This window comes from Saimiri boliviensis, chromosome 8 (assembly GCF_048565385.1).
Source record: "Saimiri boliviensis isolate mSaiBol1 chromosome 8, mSaiBol1.pri, whole genome shotgun sequence".
Taxonomy (NCBI): domain Eukaryota; kingdom Metazoa; phylum Chordata; class Mammalia; order Primates; family Cebidae; genus Saimiri; species Saimiri boliviensis.
In genome coordinates this window covers 109,048,571-109,070,309 of record NC_133456.1, presented here as the reverse complement: position 1 = coordinate 109,070,309, position 21,739 = coordinate 109,048,571, and the positions used below count along the sequence as shown (strand labels likewise).

Here is a 21,739-nt window from a genome sequence, read left to right as displayed (position 1 = left end):
GCCCCGGCGCCCCCAGACTTGGCTCCGGGTCCAGCTCCCCGAGGGGCTGGGGCTCTCCCGCGCGCGCCCCGCACCTGCCGGGGGCCCGCACCCGCCCTCGCCGGGGCTCCAGGGGGCGCGACGGCCGCGGCCCGGCGTTCCCGGGAGGGGAGCGGGACATCCCCGAAGGCGGCGCGCGGGAGGCGGGGAGCGGCTGGGGCGCACTGGGAGGGCGGGGAGCCCGCGGGAGGGGGAGGAGGGGGAGGAGGGGGAGGAGGCGCGAGAGCGGGGAGCGCGGCGGGCGGCGGGGAGGGAGCGGGAGGGAGGCAAGAAAGTAGCAGAAAGTGAGGCTGGCAGGCGGCGGCAAAGGAGCCGGCGCGCGGCGGCGGCAGGAAGTCTGTGCCCGAGAGCAGCAGAAATAAGAGCCAGGGAGGGACCGCGGCGGCGGCGGCGAGAGCGAAAGAGGAAACTGCAGAGGAGGAAGCCGCGCCGCAGCCGAAGCTGCCCGGCTCGGCGCCCGGCATCCCCGCCGCCCCTGCGCCCGCGCCGCACCCCCGGCGCCCCCTCCCCAGTGCGCCCCCAGCCGCCCCTCCGCGCCGCGCTCGTCGGCCATGGCCCGGGAGAACGGCGAGAGCAGCTCCTCCTGGAAAAAGCAGGCTGAAGACATCAAGAAGATCTTCGAGTTCAAGGAGACCCTCGGAACGTAAGTGGGGACCGGGGAGGTGAGGGCGGAGGTGGCCGCGGTGGGGGCTGCACGGGCGGCTCCAGCTGCTAGCGCCGCCGCCGCCACCGCGGCAGGAACCCGGCCCGTCGCTGCGTCTTCATTGTCCGGTTCTCGGCGCTGCGGAGCCCCCCGAGCGCGCCCGACGCCTGGGCCTGCGACCCCGGGGTGGGCTCGGTTCCCGGGAGGGGGAGGGGCAGCGCCGAGCTGTCAGGGAGCAGCCCACGCGGGCGGGCGACTTCCCACTTCCCCTGCCACCGCCACCCTCTCCGTTGCCTTCTCCCCACGCGTGACTGTGGGCCGAGCATGGTGGGGATGGCTGTTTACCGGCTGTGTGCGTTTACTCGCGGTGCATGGGCACACCGCGTTGGCGAGACGTGGTCACGAGAAGATCAGCCTCCAGTCATTCCCATTTCTGTCCTTACATCATGTATTCCTATGGAATTGACATCTGCACGTACGAGGTGTAGGCAAGACTTGGGGTGGCCACGCGAGGATGGAAGGGAAGGGCTTCGCAGGGCTTATGGTCGGTCACACTTGGGCAGAGCCTCCCGGGAGGGTCTGTGCATTTCTCGTGGGCTCGGCCGCACGCGCCGGGGAGCGCATCTCCAAGGGAGGGTCTGTGCGCGTCGCTGCGCGGGCGGTGCTCTCAGGGCTGCGTTGAGTCCCATGCTGATGGTTGCGTCTCAAGGAAGCAGAAATAATCCGAAGTCGATGGCAGGAAGGCTCCAAGCATGTGCTGCTCAGCTCCGCTGCTGTTCCCTTTCTGCCCAGGAGTTGGGTCTTGTTTGTTTTGTTTTGGAGCAGCTCAGCATAGGTGGGGAGGCTGATAGTGAAAGAGAATCAGGACCTGCCGAATGAGTCTGAAGTTCAAATTATTTTATTCTCTCATACGATCAGTGTTGTGGATTAGAATTTGTCAGTGTATGTGTATTCACGCACGGATGTGCAGTTTGAAGTGTACATTTTGCAGGGATTCATGAAGGTGTTGGTTAGGCTGGGAAGAAAAGGAGGAGATTTTTATGGGATAGATCAGTGTGTGGTTGGGTGCTTTTTTTCCTTCCTTCTTATTTTCAGAGTGCCTGTTTTTGTGCTTGGTCTGTTTTTCCAGCACCACATTACCCAGATTGTCGTCGCCTCCAGGCTCAGGGTTTGCTGCTCTTCAGTTATTTTCCCTCACCCCCACGCAGAGCTGCAGGGGGGGGGGTCCCCAGGAGGGAAGTTGTGAAGGTGGCTTTCCCAGCTCTGCTTCTGATTCCCGAGGAAGGTGTAGCTGAGGACTAGAGTGGGGTCTCCCTGCTATGGCTGCTGCCTTTCAGGGAGGGCACCTCTTTGCTAGCTTTGTTGAAATGAAAACAAAAAAGACGTACCTTTTTAATAAAGAAGGATTTGGGGTGTCCTCTCGGTGCAGCCAGGTAAGGGGTTAGTTTGGGTCAAAACTTTTGAAGATTGCCACTGAGGTTTATTCGGGTTTGGGGTTGTGATTCTGAGATGCTCAAGTTACTGAGTAACAAGAAAGCGTGGCCTTTTCTTGTCATCCAGGACCTGAGCTGTGGCCGATGAGGATGAGGCGGTGTGACAGCGTGGGGACCCACCCTGTGTGAGTGCCTTGTTCCCAGCTGAGCCCCCACACTGCCTTCCAGCCTCTGGGTTACTGATGCACTGTCCGCTGACTGACTCCTGCAGCTGCACGTCTGCAGTGTCGGGCCGCTGAGGCTCGGCCGGCCTGTTTGGAGATGATCGCGGGTGGTTTTCACCTTGGGGAAAAATAGGGATTTGCCTTCTAGTGCCAGAGTATAGCTCTGGAAGAACAGCTTCCTGGACTCCAGCCTTGTTCCCTGTGAGCTTTGGGAATGGGTCTCTCTTAGGGTCCCAAAGCATTGCCTTCTGCCTGGGATGCAATTCTTTGCAAAGGAACTTCCCACTGTAGTGCCAGCAGGGGACCTAGAAGAGTGAAAGAGAAACAGTGCGATGATCAAGATGTGTTGACTCCACATAATAATCGTGGTAATCATAGGTGATATTCTCAAATCTATATCTAGGACCAGGTATTATTCTACATGCCTTATGGGTATTCACTCATTTAAATCTCAGAGTAACCTACGAGGCAGGTATTTACCGTTATACCCAATTTGCAAATGAGAAAACTAAGGTGGCAGAGATGTTATGTGAGCTGTCAAATCTTAGCTAGCTATTCCGTGGCATAGCCGGTATTCACAGATAGGCAGAGTAACTTTTGACTATCCATACAGGGTTGACACACTTTGTAGATTTTGTAATGGCAAATGCTTAGTAGATCATTTGACTTAACTTTAGTATTTGGAAATTGAACTTTAATAATCAAGTAAAGAAAACATAATGGGTGAGGCATGGGGGCTCACAGCTGTAATCCCAGCACTTTGGGAGGCCAAGGCAGGTGGATCACTTGAAGTCAGGAGTTGGAGACCAGCTTGGCCACCATGGTGAAACCCTGTCGTTACTAACAATACAAAAATTAGCCGGGTGTGGTGATTATAATTCCAGCTACTCGGGAGGCTGAGGCAGGAGAATCGCTTGAACCCAGGAGGCGGAGGTTTCAGTGAGCTGAGATTGCGCCACTGCTCTCCAGCCTAGGCAACAGAGTGAGACTCAGTCCCAAAAAACTAAAATGAAATAAATAAGAAAGCATAATGATGGCAATCATGATAGCATAATGTTATCTAAACTTGGAAGCATTTCAGAGCTTTTGGATTGTCATTATTTTGCCTTGGTGGACTCTAGAAGTGGTCCCCAGTTCAAGATGCCTGCTCCACCCTGGGCCACGACCAGTGACCCTGGCCTGAGCCTTAACGTGGAGGTGACTTCTGGTCCCTACAGTATGGATTTTGAGTCTGGGCCCTTCTCTTGTTCTGAATGAAATCTAAAATGAAAGGCACCGGCAATTAACTACTGGCGTTCATTTCCAAAATATGCATCAGTTCCAGTCACTTCTTTTGCCCCGCTGTCACCATACATCTTTAAGAGGAAGCCAGGAAAGCCCTGTAAGAAGCTTGGCTGTCAGCTCCCAGGGTTCACATGCGTTTAAAATAAAGCATCGTAAACGCTGCAGGTGCACTCACTTTGCCAGACTTTGTAATCTGATATCTGCTGCATTATCTACGTATCTTGCCTCACAGAGCAGAGCATTTACTGTTGGAAGCTAAGGGGTCAAGGCGTTTGGTCTGTGTGGTTAGAGTGGGAGCTAAATGGGAGCGAAGGTTGGCTCAGGGGGGGAAATGAGATTGAGGAAGCAAAGAGCAACACAGAGAAAGGACTGGGCTTCGTGGTGTGGTCTGTGTTATCTGACGCACCTCTGAGTCAGGTCTCAGGGAGAAACCTTTCAACCTGTATGCTTCAGTTCAGCCTCCTATAAAAGGGAGTTCCAGAACATACGCGTATCTCTGCATAAGGTGGTAAAACTGAATTACTGTTTGTTATTCAGCGTGTTTTCAGACCCTCGGCGCACTATGAGAGCAAGTAAATATTATGTAATGGCAAATTCTGAGGGGTACACATTTCTGTTGGTGGATTTGTTCAGGTCATCTCTATTGTAGCTATCTTTCATTGATTTCTGAGCAAAAAATAAAAAAATAAAAATTAAAAAAAAAAACACCCTAAAATACTAGTCGGAGAAGTACATGGATGGGAAGAAAGCTTCGGTGTGGTGTCCAGAAAGTACCCCAGACCCATCCAAGTCACTTCTTCAATTTCCAGGCTGTGAAATGCCTGTGAATGGAGGGGCCTGGGTACTTGGCACTGCAGAATGAGTCTCCCAACAACCCTCATTTCCCCTGGAGTACAGAACATGACATGCCCTAGAAAATGTATCTTCATCTCCGCAGGGTATGAATACATGTTTTTCATACAGACTGCACATTTGAAGTTGAAGTCATTCCTGTCTGTAGATGGCTGGACAAGGGCTCATGGAGGATTTGAGACTGGGTTCCAGGTCTGGCTCAGCCATGAGGCATTTTGTGACCTGTGGGCTGCTTGGACATTGACCTACATTGCCTTCGCCCTGTCTCAGTTTCTTCATCTATAAATCAAGGCAGGTTGGGGGGTGGGGAACAGGGAAGATGAAATAATATTATTGTTTTTCTTTTTCTTTTTCTTTTTCTTTTTTTTTTTTTGAGATGGAGTCTCACTGTGTCACCCAGGTTGGAGTGCAGTGGTGTGATCTTGGTTCACTATAACCTTCACCACCTATGCTCAAGCGATTCTCCTGCCTCAGCCTCCTGAGTAGCTGGCTGTTTTTTTTTATTTATTATTTTTTTTGAGACGGAGTCTCACTCTGTAGCCCAGGCTGGAGTGCAATGGCGTGATCTCGGCTCACTCTAACCTCCACCTCCTGGGTTCAAGTGATTCTTGTGCCTCAGCCTCCCAAGTAGCTGGGATTACAGGCATGTGCCACCCGTCTAATTTTGTATTTTTAATAGAGATGGGGTTTCACCATGTTGGCTAGGCTGGTCTCAAACTTCTGACGTTGTGATCTGCCTAACTTGGCCTCCCAAAGTGCTGGGATTAAAAGCCTGAGCCATTGCACCTGGCGTAATTTTTGTATTTTTAGGAGAGACCCGGTTTCGCCATGTTGGCCAGGCTGGTCTCGAACTCCTGACCTCAGGTCATCCACCTGCCTTGCTCTCCCAAAGTGCTGGGATTACAGGCATGAGCCACTGTGCCCGGCCCAATTTTCAATTGGCAACCCTAAGATTCTGTGGCTCCCTGTGTAAGGAGGGCACTTGCTTTGTGTGGCTAGGTGCAGCTCAATTCTGTTTGGAGGAAATTTTTTTTTGGGGGACAGAGCCTTGCTCTGTCACCCAGGCTGGAGTGTGGTAGCGCAGTCATAGCTCACTGCAGCCCCAAACTCCTGGGCTGAAGTGATTCTCCTGCCTGAACCTCCCAAGTAGCTGGGACTACAGGTGTGCACCATCATGCCTGGCTAATTTTTTTATTTTCTGTAGAGACAGGGTCTTGCTGTATCGCCCAGGCTGGTCTCAAACTCGGGGCCTCAAGTGATCCTCCCACTTTAGCCTTCCAAAGTGCTGGGATTACAGGTACGGGCCATTGTACTTGGCCCTGGAGGAACATTTTTGTGACCGTACTAGTAGCAAAATAAGAGCTTGGGACCAGCACCCTGATTCCACTTCATGTCGATAGCTGTGTGTCTCCTTATTCGATAAATGAGTGCCGGCTGCGTGCTGTTTTAGGAAGAGTATAAATAGAAGCTTCTGTGGGTCAAGCACCACCTTTTCTCCCTCATGTCAAAGTCCGCTTCTTAGTCTGAAGTTGCCCATTAAAATACACCTATTACGGACACAGATGATTGGTTTGTCTGAAAGTCCAGATGGAAAACAGACTCGACTTTTCTTTTCTGGGGGGTGTGTGTGTGTGTGTGTGTGTGTGTATGTGTGTGTGTGTGTGTGTGTGGTGGGGCAGAGAACACACACTCGAGTGGTTCGTATACTTGGCTCGTGGATTTCACTGCCGTTTTTCTGGGGTTACTCAGAGTTTGAGAGTTCATGAGAAGCATTTGGAAGAACGTTACCGAGAGAAAAGGAGGGATGGGAAGGCCACGTTACCGAGAGAAAAGGAGGGATGGGAAGGCCGTAGACTTCTCCTCGAGGGTATCCCCGCTGCAGTTTTCCTTAGACGTTTGGATTTCCCAGTCCTCCTGTTTTGAGGCGTGGTGTAAATTCAGCCTCTCATACGTTTAAAAATATCATTTGAACACCTGCTATATTCTAGGCACCGAGGAGACGATAGTGAACAGATGAGAATGCCTGCTCTCCCAGAGCCACAGAAATCACAAGGGACAAAGAAGGGAAAGGAACAGCACATTAGAAGCTGCAGGTTAGGCAGGAACCGAGAGCGAAAGGGGATGTGTGGGGTGGGGCGATGGCAGCTTGAGGTGACGCTGGAATGCATAGCTGGAAGGGCTGTCTGAATGGAGACTCTTCTCGTCAAAGGCGGCCGCAAGGGCAAGTGCCTGATGCGGGAGCCTGCTTGGAATTTTTTTTTTTTTTTTTTGAAACAGGGTCTCGATCTGTCATCAGGCCAGAGTGCAGTGGCACAATCTTAGGTCACTGCAGCCTTGACTTCCTGGGTTACAGCAGTCCTCCTGCCTCAGCCTCCTGAGTAGCTGGTATTTGAGGCACGTATCACCACACCTGGCTGGTATTTTTTCTTTTTGTAGAGATGGGATCTTGCTTTGCTGCCCAGGCTGGTCTCGAACTCCTGATCTCAAGCAATCCTCCCACCTTAGCCTCCCAAAATGCTGGGATTATAGGTGTGAGCCACTGTAACCGGCCATGCCTGGCATTTTTGAGGTCCAGTAGCTTCCTGGAGGCCATGCAGTCAAGGGGGAGGGAGGATAAGGGGGGCTAAGGTGAGAGGCAGATGCCGGGAGGGCGAAGGCAGGTTGACAAGGGCCTCTTAGGCTGCAGTGAAGACTCTGCCTTTTGCTGCCTTGGAGAGTTTTGAGCACAGAAGTCACTTGGTCTGACTTGTGCTTTTCATGATCCTGGGGTGGCTGTGCTGGCAGCAGATGGTTGGGGTTCAGGGGCAGTAATGCGGAGATGAGTTAGGCTCCTGCAGTGACCCAGTTGAGGGGTAATGGTGTTTAGAATTGGGAAGCAGCCATGGAGGTGATGAGAAGTGGTTGGATTCTGGATGTGTGTGTTTTTTTCCTTTTATTTTTGAGATGGAGTCTTGCTCTGTCACCCAGGCTGGAGTTCAGTGGCACAATCTTAGTTCACTGCAGTCTCCGCCTCCCGGGTTCAAGTGATTCTCCTGCCTCAGCCTCCCAAGTAGCTGGAATTACAGGCATGTCCCCCCACGCCCAGCTAATTTTTGTGCTTTTAGTAGAGGCGGGGTTTCACCATGTTGGCCAGGATGGTCTCGATCTCCTTACCTCATGATCTGCCTGCCTCTGCCTCCCAAAGTGCTGGGATTACAGGTGTGAGCCACTGCGCCCTGCCAGATTCTGGATGTGTTTTAAAGGTGGAGCTGGCAGGAATTGCTGGTGGACTGGATGTGGGGTGTGAGATTCTCCAAGGACCTGGGGTTGGAAGAAGGTTCATTTGGTGGTTTTGTTCAATTTCCCCGAGAGCTTTCAGAGCACCTGCTCTGTCTGTACCTTGGGGCTGCCCATGTGCTGGGAGGCTCTGGAAACAGCTTACGCAGCCTTGGGCTTCTGGGCTCCCCTGGGGAGGGATTTCTGAATTTGAAGGTGAAATTCTGGGAGGGACTTTGAGGTACCTGTTCTTCAGTCACAGTGGGAAATGCCTATGATAGGCTGGAAATGTTAGCATCAGAAAGCTGTTTAATGGTGTGAAAGTGCTGTTTTGTGCCTTTAGAATTATCAATAGAAAGAGCTGGATCACTTTGACAGGTGGGCCTTTAACCTCTAACTGTCCAACTTGATTTGGCAATTTAAAGCCCAAACGTTTTCGGTGGGAAATACAATAAACACAAGAACTCTGACTACTCCTTTTCTTTGACCGGATGTTTTATGTACATATATATCATATATATGTACAATCAGGTCTCTCTGTCGCCCAGGCTGTCATGAAGTGGTGTCATCGTAACTTACCGCCACCTTGAATTTGAATCCGCCCACCTCAAGCTCCTGAGTAGCTGTGACCAGGCCCACACCACCATGCCTAATTTTGTTTATTTTTTGTAGAGATGGGGGTCACATTGTGCTGCCCAGGCTGGTCTCGAACTCCTGAGGTCAAGCGATCCGCCTGCCTCAGCCTTCCTAAGTTCTGGGATTACAGGCATGATGAGCCACCATGCCTGTTCTGTAAAGCCAGCATTTTGGGAGGCTGAGGTGGGCCCATCATTTGAAGTCAGGAGTTTGAGACCAGCCTGTCCAACATGGTGAAACCCCGTCTCTACTAAAAATGCAAAAAATTAGCCAGGCATGGTGCCGTGCCCCTGCAGTCCCAGCTACCCAGGAGGCTGAGGCAGGAGAATTGCTTGAACCCCGGAGGTGGAGATTGCAGTTGGCTGAGATCACGCCATTGCACTCCAGACTGGGTGACAGAGTGAGATTCTGGCTCTAAAAATATAAATATATATATATATATATATATATATATATATATATATAAATAAATAAAATAAAGAGAACAAACTTCAGTGTCCTTATTGATTAGTAAAGTGAGATTTGGGAAATGGGAGTTCTGGTTGGAGCTTGTTTCCAGAGAAGCTAATGATGACTGTGTCTCAAGTACATATTTCTGGTTCAAGTTTGGCAACTGAATGGACAATAATTAGTTTTGGCTGATGCCAGGTGGACATTTGTGTGCTCTCGGGAGGATTTCGGGGGTTAACTTGTTGAGGTTTTCTTTGGCTGGGTCTCTGTAAATCGCTTTAATCTTTCCTTTCCCCAAATAAATCTCCTTAAATCCCCTTCAATCTCTGTCCTCCTGCCTCTCCTCCTCTCTCCTCTGGAAGGGCTTAGGCATTGGTCCAGCGGAGATTTGTCACATTACTGGTCAAACTTGCCCACCGGGGATATGTTTCTTTCTTTCTTTCTTTCTTTTTTTTTTTTTGAGACAGAGTCTCACTCTGTCACCCAGCCTGGAGTGCGGTGGTGCGATCTCGGCTCACTGCAACCTCCACCTCCTGGGTTCAGGCGATTCTCCTGCCTCAGCCTCCCAAGTAGGTGGGATTTTAGGCACATGCCACCATGCCAGGCTAATTTTTGTAATGTTGGTAGAGATGATGTTTCACCATCTTGCCCAGACTGGTCTTAAACGCCTCATGCCAAGTGATCCGCTCCCCTCAGCCTCACAAAGTGCTGGAATTATAGGCAGGAGCCACTGTGCTCGGCCATTATGTTTCTTTAATTAATGATCTACTTACAGGTGGCCACCGTGAAGCCTGGTGCCTGAGTCAGTGGATCCAAGGTTTTTCCCTGATGCAAAATGGCCAGTTCCATGCTTATTTAGTCCAGGAGGACACAGAGGCTTTGGGAAAGATTCCAGCCTGATCTCGGTTCATGTTCGCTATGCCCCTTTGACCTTCTGTGGTGAGGGAGATCTCTTTTTCTTTGGGCTAGTTTTTTTTTTTTTTAAATTAGATTTCACTTGATTTTCTTTTCTTTTCTTTTCTTTTTTCCCCCCACTTACTATGCAGTGTATTGATCATTCAGGCTCCAGTTAGATCAAAAGTAACTTCCAAATACATGCCATAGGTCAAGTTTATACCTTCAGCTATCTGTTCTCCCTGTCTTGTGTGGTTTGTCCAAATCTTTCAGCAGGACTTAGAAATGGAGAGTTTCCAGCCTGTAGTGCTGGCTCATACCTGTAATCCCAGCGCTTTGGGAGGCCAAAGCAGGAGGATCACTTGAGGCTGGGAGGTTGAGGCTGCAGTGAGCTGCGATGGTACCAGTTCACTCCAGCCTGGGTAACAGAGACCATGTCCCCAGAAAGAAAGAGAAAAAAGTGGGGGACCAGGTGCAGTGACTCATGCCTGTAATTCAAGCACTTTGGGAAGCTGAGGCAGGTAGATCACCTGAGTTCAGGAGTTCAAAACCAGCCTGGCCAATATGGTAAAACTCTGTCTCCACTAAAAACTCAAAAATTGGCTGGCATGTGGTGCATGCCTCTAATCCCAGCTACTCGGGAGGCTGAGACACAAGAAACACTTCAACCCGGGAGGTGGAGGTTGCAGTGAGCTGAGATTGTACCACTGCACTCCAGCCTGGGCGACAGAGTGAGACTGTCTCAAAAAAAAAAAAAAAAAAAAAAAAGAAAGAAAAGGGGGATTCTGTCTCCTGGTTAACACTGAACCTTGAGGGTAAGCCTTTCATAGGGTGTATTTGCTGAGGCCGGGTAGGGGAGGCAATGTAACATGATTGAAAGATCGTTCTGAAACAGGCATTCATAGCTGAATGCCTCTGGATAGATTCCTTAGTCTCTCTGAGTTTAAGAGGGAGACAGGAGTTGCTGCCTCGTAGGATTGTTGTAAGGATTCAGTGACGTGTGTGAGGTACCTGGCACATAACTGGGATTGAATATATGGTAACTGTCATCAAGCTGTTGCCTCCGGCAGCCAAGATTGACTTCCCTTGGACATTTGGGGCCAGTTCTGGTGGGGAAGAACGTGTCAGTATCTGTTGGAAATGGATTTTTCGAAGCTCTTGTTGCAAATAGGCATGGTGGCGCATATTTAACCTTCCCCGAAACTGATTTAAGAAACCATAAACAGTTCTTCAGTCAGCCAGGGAAGAGCAGCCCACAGCTGTTCTTCCCGGTACAGTGAGTAGCTAAGAACATAGACTTGGAGGTTACACAGATATGGGTGGAAATCCTGGGTCCACAGCTTCCTAGCTGTACGGCTTTGGGCCAATTATTTTACCATTCTCAACCTCACGTCCTCAACTGTAAAACAGGATAACACTCGGACCTAATGTGAGGCTTGCGGTGAAGATGAAACGAGGGTGCGTGCGAACCGCTGAGAGCAGCGCCCGTCACGTGGGTGTGTGCACAGTAAATGCCCGCTCTCTCCCATTTGTCCCTGCTCTTCAGAGGCCATTTGCACAGATTTGGAAGGCACGCTGAGCCATTCAACATTTGCTCCCAACAGGGGTGATTAGTTCATGTAATGCTAGCATTAAGCAAAAGATTCTGCCTGAAACGTCCTCTGGCCCAGCTTCAGCGCTGGAGTGACCTAGTTAGCTGTGTGTCCCAGGCTCAGCCCTCCCTCTGGGTGGCTCCTCCACATTTTTTTCTCTGCACCTCTCCCTGCACCCTTAGCTGGTTTTAAAACATCTGTCCCCCTCTCCATCAGCCTGGGCAAGAGTCCCCTCTCACTGTGCGGTCTGCAGGCAGACTGTGGCTTCTCTTTGCTTCAACGGGCTTTTCTTCTCGGGAAACTGCTTCAGGCTTTCTGCTTTGTTTCTTACTGAAACTCGTGTTGATTTGAAGACTCAAGTAACTTCCTTACAGTGTCTAACCATCGTGGCGTTTCGTAGTTTAAAACCTATAGGTACTGAATTTATTTTAATGCTAGAGTATTTAAAAATGGCAGCATGCATATGTATATACCACGTAAGAACATGTATTTATTTAAAATATCCTTCCGGGGGATTTTTGCATGGGAGGTGGGAGAAGATCTCAAAAGCTTTCATTGTCCCAGGTCACAGGATGTTAGCATAATACGTAGGGAGTGAATTTCCAAATCGGGCATGATTCCTTCTCTTGACCTGTCCATTTCAGTTCCTTTGGCAGTCACACAACATCCAGGGTCATGATTTATTGGTGCTTCTATCACAGGCTGAGCAGAGGAAGAAAAAGCTCCTCCAACTGAAAGTAGTCAATATTTCTAGTTGTTGAGAGGACCTTTCTCTGTCTTTCATGACCACAACACAGATCACTGAAATTGGTTTTACAATAGACTGGATTTGGTGCCGTAAATGGAATCCTAAAGGTATCGTATTAAATAAAACCTCAGACAGTTTCTGATGTTGGAGTGACAGTCCCGCCTGCCTCCCCCGCACAGCCCTGTCCCCTCATACGCGGCCCAAAGTGTTGTGCAAAAGAAAAACCCTAAACCTGTGCAGCTTTGGAAAATGTGTGGATGGGGAAAGAGAAGTCATACAAAGCCAGGAGGTATCATGGAGCGGGTGGCAGGCCAGTGCCCCTGCCCCCAAGTGTCCTCCCATTCATGGGCTGATACTTCCTTGACCTTGAAAAAAGACTGCTTCAAATTTGCCTTAAAACTTAACAAGATATAAATACCTCGAAATAGGTTGAGAGGCTGCCAGTCATTTACGATGTAAGTGATTTGAAGGAAAGAACTTTTTCTCAAGACTTAATTAGCATTTGAATGGGAGGCAGAAGGGAGAAGAAGTACTTTCATTCCTGGGAGGCTCATATCGGTGGCAAAGAGAGGAGTTGAGGGCTGAGTGAGGCGGGTGGGAATGATGGACTGGGGCTCCGGGAAAAGGACCCTCAAACCAACCTACATCAACTGTTGCAAGATTGGGCCCTAAAATGTCCTGGGCTCTGGAAAGGGAAGCTGCTGTGTTGCTGCCTCTCCCATCTTTCCTTCTTCCTCCAGGGCCAGGGCAGGAGTTCAGAGACTGTAACAGCTCTGCCGTGGACACCAGGGCGTCTTTAGGTCGGAATAGGATCCAGGTCACCATGAAAAATTCCACTTCTGTAAGAACATGTGCCTCAGACAGCAACAACAGCAATAACCACAAGCTTTCAGTGGCGTCTTGGAATGTACTTTGCATGTGAATTGGGGACAGCCAGCATTTGGCAATAACATACAAGAATTATGCTCCTTGGATTTTTTGGTGTGTGTTAGCATGGTCAGTAAAAACGGAGTTTGGGTCCCTAGTCGTGATGGACAGTGTTGGCTTTCTGTAGCCCTTTCAACTTCTTTGACAAATGGATATAGTATTTGATATAATAACAAGGCTTCATATTTGACTATTTTTTTTTTTTTTTTAATGAGAAGGAGGCTCACTCTGTTGCCAGGCTGGAGTGCAGTGGTGCGATATTGACTCACTGCAACTTCTGGCTCCTAGGTTTAAGTGATTCTCCTGCCTCGGCCTCCCAAGTAGCTGGGATTACAGGTGCCCACCACCATGCCTGGCCAATTTTTATATGTTTAGTACAGATGGGGTTTCACCACCTTGGCCAGGCTGGTCTCGAACCCCTGACCTCTGGTGATCTGCCCTCCTGGGCTTCCTCTCTCATGTACTTTAAATCATCTCTAGATTACTTGTAATACCCAATATAATGTAAATGTTATGTACATAGTTGTTACACTGTATTCTTTGGCGAATACTGACAGAAAGGCTGTATATGTTCAGTACAGACACATTTTTTTCCCTAAGTATTTTTCCTTGAGACAGTTTTGCTTTGTTGCCCAGGCTGGAGTACAGTGGCACGATCTCGGCTCACTGGAGCCTCCACCTACCGGGTTCAAGTGATTCCCCTGCCTCAGCCTCCCCAGTAGCTGGGATCACGGTGTGTGTCACCACACCTGGCTAATTTTTGTTTATTCATTTGTGTGTTAATGGACACAGGTTGCTTCCACCTCTTGGCTGTTGTGAATTGTGCTGCTGTGAACATGGTGTGCAGCTGTCTGAGTACCTGCCTCCAGTTCTTTTGGGTGTATAGCCAGAGGTGGAATTGCTGGATTGGATGGTCATTCTAGATTTCATTTTTTGAGGAACTGCCATACTGTTTTCCACAGCTGCTTGATGTTTTTCAGTTTGCAATGTGGGTTTGGCATCCATGATTCCTTCTGACTCTTAGTGAGTGAGCAGCAGTTACTGACCTCATTTAACAGATAAGGACATGGAGGGTCAGAGGGTTAAAATGACTCAGGTGAAGAGGTTGCTAAGGAGCATGTGGAAGGTTAGAAGTCTCCTGACTCTGATGCTCATTCTCTTTTTTTTTTGAGATGGAGTCTCTCTCTGTTGCCCAGGCTGGAGTGCAGTGGCACCATCTTGGCTCATTGCAACCTCCGTCTTCTGGGTTCAAGTGATTCTCTTGCCTCAGCCTCCCGAGTAGCTGGGATTACAGGCATGCGTCACCACACCTGGCTAATTTTTTTGCGTTTTTAGTAGAAATGGGGTTTCACCATGTTGGTCAGGCTGGTCTTGAACTCCCGACCTCAGGTGATCTGCCCACCTCAGCCTCCCAAAGTGCTCGTATTACAGGTGTGAGCCACCATGCCTGGCCATCATTCTCTTTTTATCTGGCTGCTAACAAGCTAGTTAGTGGAGTCAATGGATAGAGAAGTCTGACTGATATTTTAAAGAAAGCCAAACTTCACGCTCTGTGCCTGCATGTGTTATGGTATGGGAAGGAGCCATTGGAGTCAGCTGTGTGCTAATAAGCTGCTCTTGGTGGGAGGAAAATTCTGATTTGTAGCATTTGCTGATTTCCGTGGTGTAAATACTCACATCTGGTAGGATTCGAAGCTCCCTATGATTTAACAACTACTTGCAAAATTCCCAACTTAGGTAGGCTCTTAGGAGTTGCTGGGAGATGGCTATGGCATCCCACTGAAGGAAGTGGAGGTCAGGATGTCTGGGCTTGAGTCCCAGCTCTGCCATTTAAGAACTGTGGAATCGGCCGGGCATGGTGGCTTATGCCTGTAATTCCAGCACTTTGGGAGGCCGAGGCGTTTGGATCGTCTGAGGTCAGGAGTTCGAGACCAGCCTGGCCAACATGGTTATGCCCCATCTCTACTGAAAATACAAAAATTTAGCCGGGTGTGGTGGCACACGCCTGTGATCCCAGCTACTCGAGAGGCTAAAGCAGGAGAATCACTTGCATCTGCGAGGCGGAGGTTGGCGTGAGCTGAGATCATGCCATTGCACTCCAGCCTGGGCAACAAGAACAATGTCTCAAAACGAAAAACATGGAATCTTGGTTTTATCCTCGATAAGTCTTTTTAAATTATTATTATTATTATTTTTTATATTGAGTCTTGCTCTGTCACCCAGTCTGGAGTGCAGTGGCGCTATCATGACTCACTGCACCCTCTGCCTCCCAGGTTTAAGCGACTCTCCTGCTTCAGCCACCTGAGTAGCTGGGATTACAGGCATAGGCCACCACACCTGGTTGATTTTGTATTTTCAGTAGAGATGGGGTTTCACTATGTTGGCCGGGCTATTATTGAACTCCTGACCTCAAGTCATTGATTCATCTCAGCTTCCCAAAGTGCTGGGATTACAGGCATGAGCCACTGCACCTGGCCTATCCTCTCCGAGTCTTGATGACCTTGTGTGTCAAATGAGGTTAATGACTTGCTTACCTTCTAGACTTTTTATAAGTCCCAAATGAGATAAGGAATGTGTGATGCTTGGCGTATATTATAATAAAGGCCTAACGTTAATAGACACGGGAGGAATTATGATGTTACGAAGATTATAGCTTTAAAAATGCTTCCTTCACAGCCAAGCGTAGTGTCTCATGCCTGTAATTCTAGCACTTTGGGGGGCTGAGGTGGGCAGATCACTTGAAGTCAGGAGTTCGAGACCAGCCTGGCCAACATGGTGAACCCCTGTCTCTGCTAAAAATACAAAAAATTAGCCGGGTGTGGTGGTGCATGCTTGTAGTCCCAGCTATTTGGGAGGCTGAGGTGGGAGAATTGCCGGAACCCAGGAGCCGGAGGTTGCAGTGAGTCGAGATTGTGCCACTGCACTCCACTCTGGGCAACAGAGCGAGCCTCTGTCTCAAAGAAAAGAAAAAAAAAAAATTTCCTTTTTCTCACCGTTAGTGTCACATTCACCTCTTGAAACCTAGCTATCTTTTGGGCAGGCCTCCTGTGGAAGTTGGCTCAGACGTTGACCTTGAATCTGAAAGTTATCAACACAAACCCCAAAGTTTCATAGTCTGTTTTCTCTGGCTCTATTTGAGTGTTGTTACATTGTTTTCATTTTTGGTTTTTAAGCTATTCGTGCCTTAAGAAAAATTTGAAAGAAAATTAGAACAGCAACATGTTATCCTTGTAGAGAATTTGAAAAATATAGAAACACGTAAAGAAGACAGTAAGAATCAGCTGTTAGGCCAGGCACGGTGGCTCACGCCTGTAATCTCAACCCTTTGGGAGGCCGAAGTGGGCGGATCACTTGAGGCCAGGAGTTTGAGACCAGCCTGGCCAGCATAGTGCAACCCTATCTCTACTAAAAATACAAAAAAATTAGCCAGGCCTGGTAGCGCATGCCTGTAATCCCAGCTACTCAGGAGTCTGAGGTGGGAGAATTTCTTGAACCCAGGAGGCCGGGGTTGCAGTGAGCTGAGATTGCGTGACTGTACTCCAGCCTGGGTAACAGAGCGAGACTCTGTCTTAAAAAAGAATAAAAAAGAGTTAGTCGTTGGCTGGATGGATCCTGGGCATTGAGTCCTTCCAGGGCGCTTGGGGGAGATCTTGGGAGAAACCCCAGAGACTAGTGGTGGGGTTGGACCTGCGGTGGTTGGGCTGTGGTTCTGTACTAACTCGAGGTATTTCAGTGTATTAGCAGGTGTGTGCCTGAATTGCTCTGCACCTGTTGAGAATTGGCTGTGGATATAGGGGTGGCTTTGACCCCTGTAAGCTATAGTCTTTGTGAGCTTGGCAGTGATGGTGGTGGTGATGGCATTGCTTGGCTTCTTCTCATGGTCACCATCTATCCTCATGACCACTTGTAAACACATCCCCAGAATCAGCAGTGGGATGGTTCCTGCCGCCAAGTTGAGACCCGACTTCACGTACTTCCAGTGAGCTAATTATATTTGTGAGAAAAAGAAGATAAAAAATATTCATATCCAAGTGTGGCTGACACTCCCTGCTTAGGGTAAGACACAGGAAGCCAGCTTCGCAGTTGCTTCGTGACATAAAATACTGCTGCACGCACAGTCCTGCCTTCCGCTAAGCTGCAGACGCCCCAAACCTTGAAGCCAGCCCCTCTTCAGAACGCAGTCTTTGGAAGCTCTTCAGGTTAGAACAGCGGCTCTCAGGGACCAGGGACCAGTTTCGAGGAAGACAGTTTTTACATGGACCAGGGGGTGGGGGGTGATTTCGGCATGATTCAAGCGCATTGTGTTTGCTGTGCACTTTATTTCTAGTATTATTACATTGTAATATCTAATGAAACAATTCTACAACTCGACGTAATGTGGAGTCAGTGGGAGCCCTGAGCTTGTTTTCCAGTAACTGGACGGTCCCTCCTGGGGGTGGTGATAGACAGTGATGGATCATCAGGCATTAGATTCTCACAAGGAGCGGGCCACCCAGATCTCCCGCATGCACAGTTCACAGTAGGGCTTGTGTTCTGATGGGAATCTAATGCCACTGCTGATTGGACAGGAGGCGGAGCTCAGGCAGTAGTGCGGGTGATGGGGGCATCTACACATGAAGCTTTGCTTGGTTGCCAGCTGTTCACCTCCTGTTCTGCGGCCCAGTTCCTAACAGGCCACAGACTGGTACTGGTTCATCTGGGGGCTGGGGACTCCTTGGCTTAGAAGGCGAGGTCTTTGGGGCTGGGCGTGGTGACTCACGATTGTAATCCCAGAATTTGGGAGGTTGAGGCGGGTGGATCACTTGAGGTTAGGAGTTCGAGACCAGCCTGGCCAACATGGTAAAACTTCGTCTCTACTAAAAAATACAAAAAATTAGTGGGGCGTGGTGGTGGGTGCCTGGAATCCCAGCTACTTGGGAGGCTGAGGCAGGAGAATTGCTTGAACCCAGGAGGTGGAGGTTGCAGTGAGCCGAGATTGCTCCAGCTTGGGTGACAGAGCAAGTCTCTGTCTCAAAAAAAAAAAAAAAAAAAAAAAAAAAAGAAAAAAAAAAAAGAAGTGAGGTCTTTGTAACTTAGAGGATCAGCTAGACTAGCTCTCTCATTTTGCGGGCTGTGAAACAGGTGCATTGAGATGGTGTGAACTGCCGGGTCCCACAGTCAATCTCCGCCACCTCCAGCCCTTGGGCCTTGGCCAGATCATCTTCCTGTTGAGTTATAGATGAGGATGTGCACTGTGGTCGTTAGGGGGCATCATGACAGAGCACCAGCGGAGGGCTGGTTACCAGAGAAGACACAGTCGGTGCTGGAGGTTGGGTGGCCTCAGCCATTGTGTCTCTCTGCCTTTGTCACTCGCTTTGTGGATGTAAGAGGAGCTCTCGAGGATGTGTCTGGCTCCTGAGGAAGTAGGAGCTGTGGGCAGTTGGTGCCCCTGCTCCTCTGCTTGCCTTCCCCCTGCCTGTGGGGGATCCAGGCCGTGTGTCCCTAAGTAGGTGACAGGGAACGAATTCAGGGAGCAGAGAGCAGAGAACAGGCGCCTCCGATCCCCACAGGGTCTCTGCAAAGACCTGACTTAGGATTATCCTGTGCTGTGGCTACGTAGAGGCGTTCCCAGGCCCCAGCAGAGCCGGCCTCACACACAGACAGTGCCTCGTTCGGGTGGGATACCTTTGTGTTTAATACATGTTTGTGTCTGGGTGTGGTGGCTCATGCCTGTAATCCTAGCTACCTGGGAAACCAGGGCAAGCAGATCACTGGAGGTCAGGAGTTCGAGACCAGCCTGGCCAACATGGTGAAACCCTGTCTCTACTGAAAATACAAAAATTAGCTAGGCGTGGTCACAGCTGCCTGTAATCCCAGCTACTCAGAGGCTGAGGCAGGAGAATTGCTTGAGCCTGGGAGTTGGAGGTTGTAGTGAGCTGAGATGGCACCACTGCACTGCAGGCTGGGTGACAGAGCAAGACTCAAGTCTCAAAATAAGAAAATAAGAAAGTAAAATAAAATAAATAAAATAATAAAATAGAAAAGGTTGTTGGCCAGGCCCAGTGGTTCATGCCTGTACTCCCAGCTGCTTGGGAGGCTGAAGCAGGAGGATCACTTGAGCCCAGGAGTTTCAGGCTCCTCGGAGATGGCACAGTTCCAGGCTATAGTGAGCCGTGATGGCACAAGTCTATTTTAGCCTGGGTGAAACAGCAAGGTCCTATTAAAAAAAGTTTGGCCAGGCGCAGTGGGTCACGCCTGTAATCGCAGCGCTTTAGGAGGCCGAGGTGGGCGGATCTAGCTTGTTGTGAGATTTTGTTGCAATAACAAGAATAATAATGATTACAGGTTGGGCACAGTGGCTCATGCCTGTAATCTTAGCACTTTGGGAGGCCCAAATCATGCCACTGCATTCCAGCCTGAGTGGCAGAGTAAGACGCTGCTTAAAAAAAAAAAAAAAAAAAGGGTTTATAACACATGTCACAGATTACAGGTGCTAAATGAAAGGGCATTGATTTTTTAGGCAGATAGGTGTTACACTCCATCATGTGTTAACTTCCGTGGAAAGCCCTCTCTGTGATGCCTTCAGGAATACCATGCGTTCTTTTGGCCCACAGCATTTTCTGAAGTATAAAATATTAGGCACTCCTAGCAATGTATACATCATTGTGAAGGAATTTATCTTTTGTAAGAGTGAGCCTGGAGAAGGAGATGGGAGAGAGAACTTGAAATCAAAAAGGGTTGGACTAGAATTAAAGGGTGGCAGTCATGTTGATTGTGCCAAAGAGGAGGTCAGAGGTGGGTAAAGTCAGCCAGAGTCATAGCATTCATTCATCCGTCTGTTCGTTTGTTCATTCAGTGAACAGTTTGGAAGGCTCACTGTGAGAAATGCCGAGAGACTGGTATGTTCTGTCTCTGTGAGCTCTGTAATTCTTTTTTTTTTTTTTTGAGACTAGGTCTTGCTGTGTCACCTAGGCTGGAGCCCAGTGGTGTGGTGGTAGCTCATTGCAGCCTGGACTTCCTAGGTGATCAAGCTATCCTCCCGCCTCAGCCTCTCTAGTAGCTGGGACTATAGGTGTACGCCACCTTGCCTGGCTACTGTTTTTAAATTATTATTATTTTTTGTAGGGATGGGTTCTCTGTTGTCCAGGTTGGCCTGGAACTCCTGGCTTCAAGCTGTCCTCCTGCCTTGGCCTCCCAAAGTGCTGGGATTACAGGAGTGAGCTGCCATGTTCAGCCTGATCGTGGTGATTCTGATGGTCTGTGTGGAAGCTCATGGGAAGAAGAATGGGATTTGTCTTCCTGTTGGGGGCACTGATCTTGCTGCCACCTCTGTTGTGCAGGTGGCTTAGGTGAGGGAGGGGCTCTGCCTGCTTTATGTGGTGGCCCTGCCTTGGCTGATTAGACTCCTAGGTAGTGATTAGACTCATAAAAGGCGGAACGGTCATGGTGGCCTCTTTAGGACATTGACCCCTCCTCCCGCTGTCAGTGGTGGCTGTCCCTTCATAGGAATTCTCTCTTTTTATTTTTGAGATGGAGTTTCACTGTCACCTAGGCTGGAGTGCAGTGACGTGAGCTCAGCTCACTGCAACCTCTGCCTCCTAGGTTCAAGTGATTCTCTTGCCTCAGGCTCCTGAGTAGCGGGGATTACAGGTGCGTGCCACCATGCCAGGCTAAGTTTTTATTTTTAGTAGAGAGGAAGTTTCACCATGTTGGCCAGGATGGTCTTGAACTCCTGACTTCAAGTGAGGTAAAGCCCGCCTTGGCTTCTTAAAGTTCTGGAATTATAGGCATGAGCCACCGCACCCAGCCAGGACTTTGGAGAATTGAGAGACAGATCCCACAGCTTTAAAACAAAACAAAACAAAACAAAACAAAACAAAACCAAAACCATCAGATATGATGGGTTGAGTCCTCTCCATGCCAGGCACTCAGGAAGTGCTGGTAAACAAAACTTGGTTCTTGTCCTGAGGGAACTCTTTAGGGAGACAGTAAAACATGTAATTCCAGTTCAGTGTGACTCTGAAGCGGTAGAAGGTTACCTCATTGGGACTGGGGCTCAGGGACAGCGAGCTAGGCTGTTGCCTAAGAAAGTTCCAGAAGTCAGAGATTAGATAGCATTGCTCAATGAGTATATAACGAGCTGCTGTGTGCCAGATAGGACGCTGGCTTCTGTAAGATAAAGGAACATGTAATTTTAATAATATATTTAAATAGCATTATTCAAACTATGTATTGGCTAGGCGTGGTTGGTCAGGTGTGGTGGCTCATGCTTGTAATTCCAGCATTTTGGGAGGCTGAGGCGGTTATATCACTTGGGGTCAGGAGTTCAAGACCAGCTTGGCCAATATGGTGAAACTCTGTCTCTACTAAAAATACAAAAATTAGCTGAGCATGGTGGCGCGTGCCTGTAATCCCAGCTACTCAGGAGCCTGAGGCAGTGGAATGGCTTGAACCCAGGAGGAGGAGATTGCAGTGAGCTGAGATCATGCCACTGCACTCCAGTCTGGGCAATAGAGTGAGACTTCATCTAAAAAAATAAGCATTATATTATTAATATATTAAATATAAGATTATTAATTCTATTATTAATATTATTTAAAGTCATAATAACAGACATTTACTGAGCATTTACCAGGTGTTAGATACTGTGGCAACTGCCACCTGAAACATGGTCAGCGATACACGGACTGCATGTGTGACAGTGGCGTCCCAGGACAATTATAGTGGAGCCGAGACGTTCCTATTGCTTTGTTGTCGCTGTTGTGATGTGTGGCGTCGTGCGT

General features: G+C 49.1%; 1 protein-coding gene and 1 long non-coding RNA gene across 5 annotated transcripts in view; both read left to right on the top strand.

Moving 5' to 3' along the window:
* The first annotated feature begins 256 nt into the window (after positions 1–256).
* The window catches only part of CAMK1D (calcium/calmodulin dependent protein kinase ID), a 469,993-nt gene continuing 448,510 nt past the window's right edge, over positions 257–21,739 (top strand). For 3 of the 4 annotated variants that reach the window (XM_039478792.2, XM_039478791.2, XM_039478793.2), the window contains exon 1: positions 258–682. In XM_039478792.2, the coding sequence (XP_039334726.1) occupies positions 591–682 (92 nt within the window). In that variant the 5' untranslated portion in view covers positions 258–590. Of the gene's footprint in view, positions 683–21,739 lie in introns of all 4 variants that reach the window. The other variant, XM_074405035.1, reaches the window with a different exon arrangement.
* LOC141585454 (uncharacterized) overlaps positions 693–21,739 on the top strand; it is a 57,384-nt gene continuing 36,337 nt past the window's right edge. Inside the window, exons 1-2 of the long non-coding RNA XR_012518962.1 lie at positions 693–6,287; positions 6,322–21,739. The exon at positions 6,322–21,739 is cut by the window's right edge and continues 36,337 nt beyond it. This is a non-coding gene — a long non-coding RNA (uncharacterized LOC141585454). The remainder of the gene's footprint in view (positions 6,288–6,321) is intronic.